Raw genomic sequence first — 16,087 nt, forward strand, 5'->3', positions numbered from 1 at the left:
TAAAAAAGTACAATACACACATAGTGCACTCGTTACTTACCTTAAAATATTTATAGTCTTAATCTAGGGTGAGACAAGTAGCATTTATTGTAAGAAATCAAGTGTGGTATGTATGGTAGTCAGCCAGGCTACCATACCAGGCCATCCCACCTACACATAATATTCTATTACATTTAAGCATCCCAGAGCGATAAAATGCATATACAGTTTACTCATTACTTACCTTAAAATATTTGTAGTCTTAATCTAGGGTGAGATGAGTAGTATTTATTGTAAAAAATCAAGTGTGGTATGTATGGTAGTCAGCCGGGGTACCATACCAGGCCACCCCACCTACACATACTATTCTATGATATTTAAGCATCCCCAAGCGATAAAATGTATATACAGTTCACTCATTACTTACCTTAAAATATTTGTAGTCTTAATGTAGAGTCAGGAGTAAGTAAACGAGATAAAACGAATAAATAGAGAGAAAGAATGAGTGCATGAGAGAGGACAGGCGCAAAGTTATGTAAACAAACCAAGCGGAGGTAAGTTTTGTAAACAAACAAAATGTACACGTCTAGTTTGTGTACAAGTTACATTGTGTACAGGTTAAGAGATTAAGAGATTAAGATTTCGTTCGGATTTTTAACCCCGGAGGGTTAGCCACCCAGGATAACCCAAGAAAGTCAGTGCGTTATCGAGGACTGTCTAACTTATTTCCATTGGGGTCCTTAATCTTGTCCCCCAGGATGCGACCCACACCAGTCGACTAACACCCAGGTACCTATTTGCTGCTAGGTGAACAGGACAACAGGTGTAAGGAAACGTGTCGAAATGTTTCCACCCGCCGGGAATCGAACCCGGGCCCTCCGTGTGTGAAGCGGGAGCTTTTAGCCACCAGGCCACCGGGCCACAGGTTGTCTCTACATTGATACGGTAGAATAAATAAAGAAGAACACTCCCATTCTCATGTAACATCATTTTGAGAAGAAATGACGCTCTGAGTGAAGGCAGTGGAAATAAGTCACTCTGACTTTTTTGGGTTATCCTAGGTTCTCTACAAATATGCTGCTATGTATGATAATCTATGTAACTGTATTTGTGTATACCTGAATAAACTTCCATACATACAAAAGGAATAATTTTCTACAGTTACCCCCAGTAACACATTTTCTCTTATGTTAGATTAGAGAAAAAGTTATTCTTGGCATCACTTGTACAAGTTATCTGGCTACCACATCTCATATTTATGTTTATTTATTCTATTGTGGGGTGCATTTATCATCTTTATATGTTATGTATCATGTTTATTAATTTTGAAAAAAATAGGATGGATTAATGAAAATGTGTATATTAACGTAATATACGACATTTAATGAGACTCGGTGATTATTATTATTATTTCTAATATGGCGTCACTTGTGCAAGTCGTCTGCTACCACATCTCACATTTATGTTTATTTATTCTACTGTGGGGTGTATTTATCATATTTATATGTTATGCATCATGTTTATTATATAATTTTGAAAAAATATCATAGATGGATTAATGAAAATGTGTATATTAACGTAATATACGACATTTAAATGAGACTCGGTGATTATTATTATCATTACTAATATGACGTCTGGAGACATAAGACACTCTTACTGATTTTAATGTGTACCTGCACGCCAGCACAGTGTGTAAGTTTATTTAGGTACAGGTATACATAAGTATAATTATCAGAATATATATAAAATATGAAATAACTTTTAAAAACACTTGAAATTTTGGAGTTTCCAGACATAATGGAGAGACTTAGTGCTTACAGATCTCAAAGAATGTAAACAAACCAGGTGGGGCGCGGTGACCGTATTAGAAAGTCAGGTGAGGGGAGCGGTATAGTGAGTTTTGGTCATAATTTAAAATGACTGTATTAGCGGAACGCCGTAAAGCAAAACGTCGTAAAGCGGGGCCCTACTGTACCTGTCTTTGTATAGTTCTATATTTTCTCAATAGTTTGCTTTATTGAAGGTTATTCTAATCCCTTTTTACATTTTTAATTTCTCAGTGTAATTAATTATCAACTGACTGTATGGTAGCCATAACAGAATGTTTAACTCTTCCTTTATAACTATAATACAAAATCATTTAAAATAGCATGGAAAGATTTTCATAAGGTAAAAAAATTACAGTAAACCATATAGTATATTCCAACTTTAGGGGGAAACAATTACCAGTGATGTATAAAAGTGTGAAGTACAGAAACTGATACATGACATAAAGACAGTATTAAAAACAATTACTAAGTTATATCATACCTTCAGGTAAGTGATCAAGGTGTCATAACCATCTTTCCACTGGAAGTCATCACCGTAGTCAACAAACTGGTCAGCATCTCTGGCAGATATGTCAAACCAGCTGCCAGTACCTTCCATGTAATTAACCATCTGTGGCATTAACATACAATAAACTTTTTAATCTGCAACTTTGTTATGTTTTATAAATAGGATGCAAATTTTACATATAGGGTGCCAGCACATCTTCTACTTAATCACTAAAGACTCAGAGGACTGAGCTGTACATTTTTCCAACCCTACCTCAGTAAGAGACAACAGCATGTAGCCAAAAATGACACCTTGTCTGATACCCTCCTAGTAAATCTAGGTGTCCCCTAAGGTAGCATGCTGGGCTCACTTCTTTTCTTCATCTATATCAGTGACCTACCTAATGCCACTCAACATGTAAACCTGTAATCTTGTTGATAATACAACCTTTATTAAATCGGATCCACCCATGCCAATAAGCACTACAGTGAATGACTAAAAACAAAAGGTTCACACATGGATGAATACCGATAAACTCACTCTCAATACTAAAATAACATTTTGTATATCTTTTGAGAACAACCACATCTACAATTAAATATTAAATTCAACGATACTGAAATAGAACAAAAGAGAGGGGAAATTTAATGAGAGGGAGACTATTTCCCAGTAAAATTAGGCCTTAGACAAAGATGTATGATGTCACCATGGTTGTTCAATAGATTTACAGTGGGTGGCACAGCTAACCGAAAAGTTAGCTTTGCTAATTGCTAACTAAAAAATTAGATCTGCTAATGCTAAACCACTAAACAGCCAAAAAAATTAGCACAAGCCAATGCTAAATGCTAACTTTTTCACATAAACTCAGATTCGGTTTAGTTTTCTGGTCTTTTAATTTTACTTTTAAGACTTTTAGAACAGACCTGAAGAGCTTCCTAATAATATATAGAATGCCAAGGTCATATGATGATCAAGTGCTGCTACTGCGAAAACAGTGATTGTTTAATTTTGTGATGTAATGCAAGCGACCGACAAGGACACACTTGTCGCTGTACTGAAGACCCATAGCACCCGAACAGATTGAGTTAGCTTATTTAACTGCTTTCTTCATTAGTTCCAGTTACTCATTGTATTCGTTTATTTTACTCTGTTTCTGTTCATGTTTGCATTTAACTTAATTTAAATTTTGAACCCAATAAACTACAAAGAAGTGTAGTTGAAAATCGTGCTTGAAGTTGAAACCTTGAGGCCAACTTATCACTGCACCAGCGGTACAGCCATACAGGTGCACACAAATAGTTAAATGAACAAATGAAATAAAACATCAGTTTAAATCTAACATACACTTTATTTACTGTGCAAAATGCATAGCATGGGTATCATGCCAAGATCAGATGATGGCAGGGCTGATTAATACTCTGGCTGGGCCTTCTCCATAGCGTGCCTGACTGACTGTTGGAGAAGCGCCCACAACAGACAGGAACAAACACATGCGCTGTTGAAAAGGCATTGCTCTCCGACTACCAACAATGTACAAATTTTTTTAGGGGACTCAAAGTTAGCAGAACTTCATTATTTAGCAGAAGCTAATTGATCCGCTAACAGTTTCTGAAGTTAGCTCAAATGCTAATCTGCTAAACAAAAAGTTAGTTCCACTAATTATCGGTTAGCGGATTAGCGGAGCTGTGCCCACCACTGTATATTTATAGATGGGGTTGTAAGAGAAGTGAATGCTCAGGTGTTGGCAAGGGGTGTTTACCTGGAGTTGACCAGGAGAGAGTTCCGGGGGTCAATGCCCCCGCGGCCCGGTCTGTGACAAGGGTTAAAAGATAAGGAATCTAACACAAAGTGCGAGTTGTCACAGTTGCTCTTTGCTGATGACACTGTGCTTTTGGGAGATTCTGAAGAGAAGTTGCAGAGGTTGGTGGACGAGTCTGGTAGGGTATGTAAAAGAAGAAAATTAAAAGTGAATATAGAAAAGAGTAAGGTGATGAGGATAAAAAAAATTAACAAAAGATTGGATATCAGACTGGAGGGAGAGAGTATGGAGAAGGTGAGTGTATTCAGATATTTAGGAGTGGACGTGTCAGCAGATGGGTCTATGAAAGATGAGGTGAATCAGAACTGATGAAGGGAAAAATGGAAGTGGTGCACTGAGGAGTCTGAGACAAAAAACTTTGTTCATGGAAGCAAAGAAGGGAATGTATGAGAGTATAGTTATACCAATGCTCTTATGTGGGTGCAAAGCATGGGTGAATGTTGCAACAAGGAGAAGGCTGGAGGAAGCGGAGATGTCATGTCTGAGGGCAATGTGTGGTGTGAATATAATGCAGAGAATTTGTAGTTTGGAAATTAGGAGGTGCGGGATTACCAAAACTGTTATCCAGAGGGCTGAAGAGGGGTTGTTGAGGTGGTTCGGACATCCAGAAAGGTTGAAACGAAATAGAATGACTTCGAGAGTGTATAAATCTGTAGTGGAGGGAAGGTGGGGTAGATGTCGGCCTAGGAATGGTTGTAGGGAGGGGATAAAGGAGGTCTTCTGTGCGAGCTGCTTGGGCTTCCAGCAAGCATGCATGAGCGTGTTAGATAGGAGCGAATGGAGACAAATGGTTTTTAGGACTTGACATGGTGTTGGAGTATGAGCAGGGTAAAATTTATGTAGGGATTCAGGGAAACTGGCAGGCTGGACTTGAGTCCTGGAGGTGGAAAGTACAGTATCTGCACTCTGAAGGAGGGGTGTTAATGTTGCAGTTTTATAACTGCAGTGTAAGCATGCCTCTGGCAAGACAGTGATGGAGTGAATGATGGTGATTTTTTTTTTTTGGACCACCTTACCTTGGTGGGAAACAGCCTATGTGTTAATAAAAAAATAATAATAAATAATATTCAACATATTCTCCATGGGGAAGTAGAACAGAATTCTTCCTCTGTAAGCCATGTGTGTTGTAAGAGGCGACTAAAATGCCAGAAGCAAGGGGCTTGTAACCTCTTCTGTATCTGTTACTAAATTTAAGAAGAGAAACTTTTATTTTTCTTTTTGGGCCACCCTGCCTAGGTGGGATACGGCCAGTTTCTTGAAGGAAGATGATAATGATTCAACAAATATCTACAAAAGTCTCTAAGACAGTAGAGATACAATGGCAATTCACCTGTAACCAATTACAGTGGAACCTTGGTTTTTGTTTGCCCTAGTTTTCGTTGAATTTGATTTTCGATGACTTTTTTTTTTGCCAAAATTTTGTCCCAGCTTTTGTTCATCTGCTCAGTTTTCATTGAGTTGACAGTGGTCCGCCGTACCAAATGTGTTTGCCTGCCCGCACCCACACAAACCATCCCACACATTCTGACTCAGTCTGGCTTTGTTTCTCTTCGAGTGAGCATTACCCTGCACATTCATCCGAAACATTTCGTAATAATCCATTGTTTTTTGTGCTTGTTTACTGAGTGTGACTGCTAAATAAGCCACCATGGGGCCAAAGAAAGTTCTGAGTGCCAGCCCTTTGATAAAGAAGGAGAGAAACACGACAGAATTAAAAAAAAAAAATAAAAGAGCTGGTGGATGACCACAGGAAAGAGCTAACCACTGAAGAGGTGCAACACCTTCAACTGGAACAACAACAGATTGCAGCTGAGGAAATTGCTTCAAAGGAGAAGGAAGAGAGAGAGAGGAGAATGTGCCTTCTTCAGTGATTAACCCCTTCAGGATCCAAGGCCAAAATCTGAAGTGGTGCTCCAGTGTCCAAGAAATTTTGAAAAAACAAAAAAAAACAAAATTTTTTTTCTTATAGAATTAAAGAGTATATTTTTGTGAAGGTAATAAGACAAAAAAAAAAATTCTGATCAGTACTTACCGAGATACAGCGGTGGGAAGTTGACCCAAAATGACCGGGTGGCGACAACATCAGTGACTTCCGCAAAATCCCATTTTTTTATTTTACGTTTTTTATACTTTTTTCTTTTCTTTTCTAATTTTTTTCTTTTTCTAATAACATTTGTGGCCTGTGAGACCAGTATAATGTATATTGTATAAGTGTACACTCATTGTATTCAACACAATAACTGCACTAATTTGTTAATCATTATATTACTTACAAAACTTGTTTACAAGTTTATTGTAAACAAAATGATGAAAATATTAGTGCGGTTATTGTGTTGAATACAATGGTACCATATAGTACTATATGGTACAATGGTGCCATAGGGTGCAATTGTACCATATGGTACAATGGCACCCTATGATACAATGGTACCATGTGGTACAGTGGCACATGATACAATGGTACCATATGATACAATGGCACCATTTGGTACAATGGTACCATATGATACAATGGTACCATATGGTGCAATGGTACCATATGATGCAATGGTACCATATGGTGTAATGGTACCATATGGTACCATATGATGCAATGGTACCATATGGTACATTGTACCATACAGTACAATGATACCATATGGTTCATTATACCATATGGTACTGTTGTATTCAACACAATAAACACTAATATTTTCATTATTATTTTGTTTACAATAGTTGTTTACAACAAAAATATGCAAAAATGTTGTATATTAGTAATATTCTATTATATATTTACAAGTGTACAGGAACTTGACGTGTTCCTTGAGGTGGATGACAAAGCACTTTGTCTGGGAAACTGTGGAGTCAGTAGCTAGCTTGCGTCGCCACTCACTCAGTCTTGGCTGGTGTCTCATGCCACCAACACCTATTGACCATATGGTACACGGTTTCATATGTTACAGGGTACCATATGGTACAGGGTACCATACAGTACAGGACACCATATGGTACAGATACAGGGATAACTATGGAAATAAGTCACCCTGACTTTTTTGGGTTATCCTAGGATTTTATACGTATGCTGCTATGTATGATAATCTATGTAATTGTATTTCTGTACACCTGAATAAACTTACTCAAGTGCATGTGGCATCATAAGTAAGTTTATTTAGTTATATACAAATAAAGTTACATAGAATATCATACTTAGCAGCATATGTTTGGAGAACCTAGGATAACCCAAAAAAGTCAGACAGGCTTATTTCCATTAGGGTCCCTGTACCCTGTACCATATGGTATAATGTACCATATGGTACAATGTACTATATGGTACATTGTACCATAAGGTACCATTGTACCATATGGTACCATTGTACCATAGGATACCATTGTACCATATGATACCATTGTACCATATGATACCATTGTATGACATGGCACCATTGTACCATATGGCACAATGGTACCATATGGTTCAAAACCATAGAATTCGTCTTCAGCTCCACTTCCATCAGTCTTAGAACTGTAAGTTGTGAAGAGGAGAGTCAGAATTTGCCCGGAGAGTGAGTTGGGAGTGAGAGCTTCCTTGCCGCCAGGCACAATGAACAAAGCTACTTTGTCGGCGTTCCCACAATGCCATGCGGGCGTCATTTTTTCTATGGTGCGCACACTGACCACCCAGACCCATTCTCTCAGATGTAGGCTTACCAGCCTTCTCGCACTAAATCTGACGCTGCTAGAATTTTGGCGTAGATCTACGGTTTGGACCCTGAACGTAAAGCCGTAGATCTATGGGACGGACCCTGAAAGGGTTAAGGACATGTGTGTAAAGTGGAGTGAGTTGCGAAGTTTTGTGGAGAAATATCACCCAAACAAAGCTGTAGCAAGCCATGTCTCCAACATGCTCAATGACAAAGCCCTGTTCCACTTTAGGCAAAGCTTAAAGAGATGCCAGAAACAGACCTCTCTGGACAGATTTTTTTGTGCGACAGGGAAACAGTGACTCTCAAGCTGGTCCTAGTGCCAGTAAAAGACAAAGAAGGGAAGTAACCCTGGATAGGGCCTTGATACCAGAAGTCCTTGTGGAAAAATTCTTAGGAATCCACCTTGATAACAGACTCAAATTTCAAACACATATACAACACATTTCCAAGAAAATCTCCAAGACCGTAGGCATACTATCGAAGATATGCTATATCACTCACTCATTTACCCCTATCTCATCTGTGGAATTTGTGCATGGGGCTCAACAACAATAAACCATCTCAGACCATTAACCCTTTGACTGTTTTCGACGTATAAATACGTCTTACGAGCCAATGTTTCTGACGTATATATACTCAATAATTCTAGCGGCTTCAAATCAAGCGGGAGAAAGCTGGTAGGCCCACATGTGAGAGAATGGGTCTGTGTGGTCAGTGTGCACCACATTAAAAAAATCCTGCACCACACATTGCGTAATGAGAAAAAAAAAACTCTGATCGTTTTTTTGGAATAAAACGTCGACTTTGAGGTGTATTTTCGTATAGTATTTATCATTGTATTCGCGTTTTCATGGTCTTAGGTGATAAAATGGAAAACATATTACAGAAATAGAGATGATTTTCATTACTTTGACGATGAAAACGACCTTGAAACTGAGCTCAAAGTAGCGGAAATGTTCGATTTTTACCAATGTTCAGGAGTAAATAAATCACACCACACGTCCAATACACATCAACTGGGGAGTCTAATATTTTTTCACTAGTGCACTGATATTATTTATACCATTTTTGCAATAATGCAGTAGTCTGCATAACAGTAAATTTTGTATTTTTTGTATGAATAAAAAATCAAAATAGAAAGCAATAATAATATAAGAGGGGCCTAGAGATGTGACTAATGAACAGAGCATATGTTATTTTAGTGCCACGAATGTCTACCTTGTTTATTCTGGACCCTATTTTGAAATTGGCATCTTTTTTAGTTTACGTGAAATTAGCCAAATTGCCAATTTCTGACCACCATATTGGGTAGTCCAAATTAGTAAATGGGAGGTTTCTTGTACTCAGCTGATAGATAAAATGGAGTTTTAAAGAAATAGCTATGAGTTTGGTCAACTGGAACAATATAATTGGCTGAAAATAGGACTCAAAGCTGGCTAAATCGCCGATACGCATATGTCGCTGAGACCACTAACTTCGCGGGAGCATAATTCCATGAGTTTTCGACCAAATTTCGAACTTTTGGTGTCATTACCATCGGGAAAAGATTCTCTATCATTTCATAAGAAAAAATAATTTTTTTTTTCAAAAATTGAGTGACACAGAATGACAGTTTCAGAAAGGGGCCTGAAACAGTCAAAGGGTTAATTACCCAACAAAAGGCTGCAATCAGAATAACAAATTCTCACTACAGGCAGCATACTCCACCAATATTCAAAACTCTAAACTTACTAACTGTACAAAACATCCATACTTATTACTGTACCTACTACATACATAGAACACTTTACTAGGATATAAACCCTCCCCTCAAACTTCTCCTTACCATCTTCAACAGAACACATGACCATAACACAAGACACAGATCACTCTTTGATGTTCCTCGTGTCCATCTCACACTATGTAAAAACGTAATGCACATAAAAGGCCCAAAAATCTGGAATTCATTACCTGTGAATATAAAAGAAACACTGTCTGTTTATCAATTCAAGACTCTTCTTAAAAACCACTTACTCACCCACAACTAAATAAATACTGATTAACTGTATCTCATAAATGTATAACCTGTGATCCTATCAAACTATGTTTTTATGTAGTAATTACATTACCTAATAGAATACTCCATTCACTTGAATGCTCAGTAACTCATCTAATATGCTACAAATCTGTACAACTATAAAGCCTTTTATTTGAAATACTGATGTGTACTTCATGTTGTAATTTGTTTACTGTATTTTTACCACTGAATATATCATTGCTTCGTTAATCTTAACTTAATTTTAAGCCTGCCCACAATGCTCTGCATACAAGGGGCTTTTGGCATGTACACTAAACCACTGTATTTCTTTTGTACAACTATGTATCAGGTCCAAGGGGATTCCCCTTCCAAGCAATAACCTCTCCTCCTCCCTCTCCCCTCCTCGTCGTCTTCCATACGCCAACAAGTCTTCAATAAAGGTAGAAGTGATGTTAAATGTTCATTTATCCATTTCATTAGTCATTTATATTTATTTCTCATTTTTTTCTGTATGTAAAACTATAGTTTTTCTCTATAAAATGTATTTTTTGTTAATATTTCTGGGTGTCTGGAACGGATTAATTGAATTTACATTATTTCTTATGGGAAATATTGCTTCAGTTTTCGTACAATTTGGTTTTCGTCAGACTTTCTGGAACGAATTAATCACGAAAACCGAGGTTGCCATGTATCACTCAGCTCACAGAGCAATCATAAACTCTAATTATAAGTCGCACACTATGTTCATTGCCAAAGCTCTAAACTTACTAAACATAAATGCCATTCATACATACTTCTGTTCAATCTGCATGTTCATTATACTAGACTGTAATGCTGATGCTGATTTCTGGCTATTTCTAGAAAATGACAACAGAACACATAGGCACAACACCAGAAGCAATTAACTTTTTTGATATCCCTCATACTCGACTCAATATCTAAAGAAATTTTATGCAAATTAAAGGGCCCAAGATATGGAATAACTTAACAGAAAAAAAAATTGCAACATACTTATCAAATTCAAAGTTAAACTATAACAAGTATGTACTGTACTATATTCATGAATACTGTAGTTAAATCCTTTACCTTTTTTTAAACTTAACGTCTGTCTTCCCTCAAAGCAAGGTGAGCCAGAGAAGAAAACACAGTCACCAACATTCATTCAATCACCATCTTTCCAGAAGTGTGCTAACATCACAATCAGATTACCCCAACATCCTCACTCGTTCTTCAGAGTGCAGGCACTACCCTTCCCAACCACAGGACTCAAGCCCAGATAACTGGTTTACCACAAATTCCTTCATAAAAGTTATCCTGCTCTCACTCCAACAGCATACAGTAGGGCCCCGCTTTATGGCGTTTCACTTTACGGCATTCCGCTAATACGGTCATTTCAAATTATGACCAAAATTCGCTATACGGCTCACCCCACCTGACTTTCTAATATGGTCACCGCGACCCACCCAGTTTGTTTACATTCTCTGTGAGATCCGTAAGCACTAAGTCTCTCCATTATGTCTGGAAACTCCAAAATTTTAAGTGTTTTTAAAAGTTATTTCATATTTTATATATACTCTGATAATTATACTTATGTATACCTGTACTTAAATAAACTTACACACTGTGCTGGCATGCAGGTACACATTAAAATCAGTAAGAGTGTTTTATGTCTCCAGACGTCATATTAGTAATGACAATAATAATCACCGAGTCTCATTTAAATGTCGTATATTACGTTAATATACACATTTTCATTAATCCATCTATGATATTTTTTCAAAAATTTTATATAATAAACACGATGCATAACATATAAATATGATAAATACACCCCACAGTAGAATAAATAAACATAAATAAGAGATGTGGTAGCAGACGACTTGCACAAGTGACGCCATATTATAAATAATAATAATAATCACCGAGTCTCATTAAATGTCGTATATTACGCTAATATACACATTTTCATTAATCCATCCATGATATTTTTTTCAAAATTATATAATAAACATGATACATAACATATAAAGATGACAAATACACCCCACAATGGAATAAATAAACATAAATATGAGATGTGGTAGCCAGATAACTTGTACAAGTGATGCCAAGAATAACATTTTCTCTAATCTAACATAAGGGAAAATGTGTTACTGGGGATAACTGTAGAAAATTATTCCTTTCGTATGTATTTAAGTAAGTTTATTCAGGTATACACAAATACAGTTACATAGATTATCATACATAACAGCATATGTGTAGAGAACCTAGGATAACCCAAAAAAGTCAGAGTGGCTTATTTCCACTGCCTTCACTCAGAGCATCATTTCTTCTCAAAATGATGTTACATGAGAATGGGAGTGTTCTTCTTTATTTATTCTACCGTATCAATGCAGAGACATCCTGTACACAATGTAACTTGTACACAAACCAGACGTGTACACTTTGTTTACAAAACTTAAGTTCACCTGGTTTGTTTATATAACTCGGCGCCTGTCCTCTCTCATGCACTCATTCTTTCTCTCTCTCATTTATTCGTTTTATCTCATTTACTTACTCCTGACCCTACATTAACCCTTTCAGGGTCCAAGGCCCAAATCTGGAGTCACGCACCAGTGTCCAAGAATTTTCAAAAAAAAAATTTGTTATTTTTTCTTATGAAATCGTAGAGAATCTTTTTGTGAAGGTAATAAAACAAAAAGTACGAAATTTGGTGGAAAATTGACGAAATTATGCTCTCGCGAATTTTGATGTGTCAGCGACATTTACGAATCGGCGATTTTGCCGACTTTGACTCCCATTTTAGGCCAATTACATTATTCCAATCAACCAAATTCTTAGCTATTTCACTAGTATTACTTCTATTCTATCGACTGAGCACAAGAAATCGCCAAGTCAACTGTTTCAACTACAAAATAAAGTGATTGGAAATTGTTAATTTGGCCAATTTAACACAAAGTTCAAAATATTCCAATTTCAAAATAGGGTCCAGAATAAACAATGTAGGCATTCCTGGCACTAAACTAACGTTTCCTCTGTTCATTAGTTATGTTTTGAGGCTTTACAAATAAATTCCATTTTGATTTTTTATTCACATAATGAATTTTTATTCACACCAAAAAATAGAAGATTTACTGTTATGCAATACTGTAATAATTGTATAAATATCATCACCATATTTGTGAATGTATATTAGACCCACCAGCTGACGTGTATTAGACGTGTGAGGTCGTTTGTTTACTCTTGAATATCGGCAAAAATTTAACATTTCCGCTACTTTGAGCTCGGTTTCAAGCCATTTCCTGTGCTAAAACCAATCAAAAATCATCTCTATTTCTGTAATATGTCTTCCATTCTATCAAATGAGACCAAGAAATCGCAAATACAACTATAAAAAACATACGAAAAAACACTGCAAAGTTGCTGTTTTAATCGAAAAATCATGATTTAAGTTTTTTTCTCTCATTATACACAGTGTGCTGCAGGATCTGTTTTATGTGGTGCACACATACCACATAGATGTATTCTCTCATATCTAGGCCCAAATGTACCACTCACAGTTTATCAGAGTGAGCTGAGCTCATGGCGTAGATCTACGGTTTGGACCCTGAACGTAAAGCCGTAGATCTACGGGACGGACCCTGAAAGGGTTAAGACTACAAATACGTATTTTAAGGTAAGTAATGAGTGAACTGTATATACATTTTATCGCTCGGGAATGCTTAAATATCATAGAATATATGTGTGGGTGGGTTGGCCTGGTATGGTAGCCCGGCTGACTACCATACATACCACACTTGATTTTTTACAATAAATACTACTCATCTCACCCTAGATTAAGACTACAAATATTTTAAGGTAAGTAATGAGTAAACTGTATATGCATTTTATCGCTCTGGGATGCTTAAATGTAATAGAATATTATGTATAGGTGGGGTGGCCTGGTATGGTAGCCCGGCTGACTACCATACATGCCACACTTGATTTCTTACAATAAATACTACTTGTCTCACCCTAGATTAAGACTATAAATATTTTAAGGTAAGTAATGAGTGCACTATGTGTGTATTGTACTTTTTTATTGTTTTTTGATGCCTAGTTCTATTGCTAACTTAATATATGTTAGTGTAAACTTGTTATCTAGTATTTGTATGCATTTGTAAGTGGAAAAAAAAGGTGTTCCACTTCACGGCAATTTCCGCTTTACGGCGGTAGCCTGGAACCTAACCTGCCATATAAGTGGGGCCCTACTGTATTAACCCTTTCAGGGTCTGTGCCATAGATCTATGGCTTTACGTTCAGGGTCCAAACCGTAGATCTACGTCAAAATTCTAGCGGCGTCAAATTTAGCGCGAAAAGGCTGGTAGGCCTACATGTGAGAGAACGGGCCTGCGTGGTGTGTGTGCGCCATAAACAAAAATTCTATTAGCCCGCATAGCATTGTGGGAACGCCAGCTCAGTTACCTCTGTTCACCATGCCTCGTCGCAAGGCAGCTCTCACTCCAATGAAAATTGGGACTCTCCTCTTCCTATCTGATAGTCCTGACTCTGATGGAAGTGGAAATGAAGACGAATTCTTTGGCTTTGATCAGTTAGTTACCGAAAGGAATGACCAGGATATCGATAATAGTGCAGAAAACCCTAATGATCCTCAACCTTCTACCTCTGGTGTGAGCACTCCTCAGTCACAGTCAGTTGTACCTCATCGCAAGAGAAAACTATTATTTTCGCATGGCCAGGCCTCTGACTTCAATAATGATGATGATAGTGACGTGGATTGTGATTTTATTGTTCTTGACAATCATTCGAGTAGTGATAGTGAAGAAACATATTCACCAGTGAAGCGTCGGTATATACGCCGCCGCATGCGCTCGGGTAGTGTTCCCTATGCAGTGCCCAGGGGACGGAGTACATCCCATGGCCCTACACCAGGAATAGACAGTGAAAGTGAGGATGATGTGGCTACACTTGGCATGGATAGACCACAGGCATCAGTAGATGGTGGTAGTGGTGATGGTAGTGCCACGGCCATGCATGACTCACCAGCCCAGGCTGGGACCCATGCTGCTGACTCCTCAGTTCAAGAGCAAAGCGGAGCATCAGCCACCAGCCCACCACAACCACAACTACCAGCACAACCAGCCTATGATGTCCAGTAACCACCAGCAAACTGTATCTAGGATTGGCAGCAAAATCCCAATTTTGTTCCCAAGCCCCACCACTTTGATGACTCTCAAGGTGGAATTCTACCTACTTGTCCCCTTGGAAACACTGCAAATGAACTGGAATTCTTTGACCAGCCCTTGATGGAAACTATTGTCAGGGAAAGTAACAAGTATTTTGAGTACACCATGGCAAATACGATCATATCACCACAGTCAAGACTACACCGGTGGAAAGAGACAACTGTTGCAGAAATATATTTGCTTTTTGCAACAATAATGCTTATGCCTCATGTCTATAAGCATAATATAAAAGCATACTGGTCCACAGATTGGCTAATTTCTACCCCGGTCTTCAGTGAAATCATCCCAGTGAACAGGTTTACCTTACTCTTACGTATGTTGCACTTCTCTGACAAAACCAGGCCTGACAGAAGTGACAGGTCACACAAGATTAGAAATGTTTTTATGTATCTCAAACAAAAGTTCAACATGTACTTTTATCCATTCAAGAATCTTGTACTTGACGAATCTTTGAATTTGTTCAAAGGTAGACTGTCATTCAAACAGTATATACCGAGCAAGAGGAAACGCTTTGGTATAAAACTGTTTGTACTCTGTGACTGTGACAGTGGCCTGGTATTGGATATTGTTGTATACACGGGAAGTAGAACATTGAAAGATACAAGGATGTTATTGGGTATCTCAGGTGACGCAGTGAGAAGCATGATGGCACCTTATCTTGGTAAGGGGCATACATTATATACCGATAACTGGTACACAAGCCCTTTACTCAGTGATTTCTTGCGAGTGAACAAGACAGATGTGTGTGGCACAGTGCATTCTAATCGTAAACATATGCCCAGGTTCAACGCAGGCACTCGTGGTGATGAGGTGCAGGTGTTTACTACCAATGACATCATGGCATTACGGTGGCATGACAAACGAGATGTCACATTGTTGACAACCATTCACCGTAACGAAATGCAAGAGAGTGGCAAAGTTGATAGAATGACTAATCAACATATTCAAAAACTAGTGACAGTGATTGATTATACACAAAACATGCACTTCGTTGACAAATGTGATATGCAGATTGACTTTG

General features: G+C 37.7%; 2 protein-coding genes across 3 annotated transcripts in view; one reads left to right on the forward strand and one right to left on the reverse strand.

The window, feature by feature from the left end:
* Positions 1-2,459, reverse strand: part of LOC128690821 (peroxisomal N(1)-acetyl-spermine/spermidine oxidase) — a 60,884-nt gene extending 58,425 nt beyond the window's left edge. Inside the window, exon 1 of one of the 2 annotated variants that reach the window (XM_070088167.1) lies at positions 2,293-2,457. In XM_070088167.1, the coding sequence (XP_069944268.1) occupies positions 2,293-2,436 (144 nt within the window). In that variant the 5' untranslated portion in view covers positions 2,437-2,457. Of the gene's footprint in view, positions 1-2,292 lie in introns of both variants that reach the window. The other variant, XM_070088168.1, reaches the window with a different exon arrangement.
* Positions 1-15,107, forward strand: part of LOC138853158 (uncharacterized) — a 134,055-nt gene extending 118,948 nt beyond the window's left edge. Inside the window, exon 2 of the mRNA XM_070088169.1 lies at positions 13,679-15,107. Within this exon, the coding sequence (XP_069944270.1) occupies positions 14,296-14,979 (684 nt within the window). The 5' untranslated portion in view covers positions 13,679-14,295 and the 3' untranslated portion in view covers positions 14,980-15,107. The remainder of the gene's footprint in view (positions 1-13,678) is intronic.
* Positions 15,108-16,087: the final 980 nt, after the last annotated feature.

The sequence above is a fragment of the Cherax quadricarinatus genome, chromosome 24 (assembly GCF_038502225.1).
Source record: "Cherax quadricarinatus isolate ZL_2023a chromosome 24, ASM3850222v1, whole genome shotgun sequence".
Taxonomy (NCBI): Eukaryota; Metazoa; Arthropoda; class Malacostraca; order Decapoda; family Parastacidae; genus Cherax; species Cherax quadricarinatus.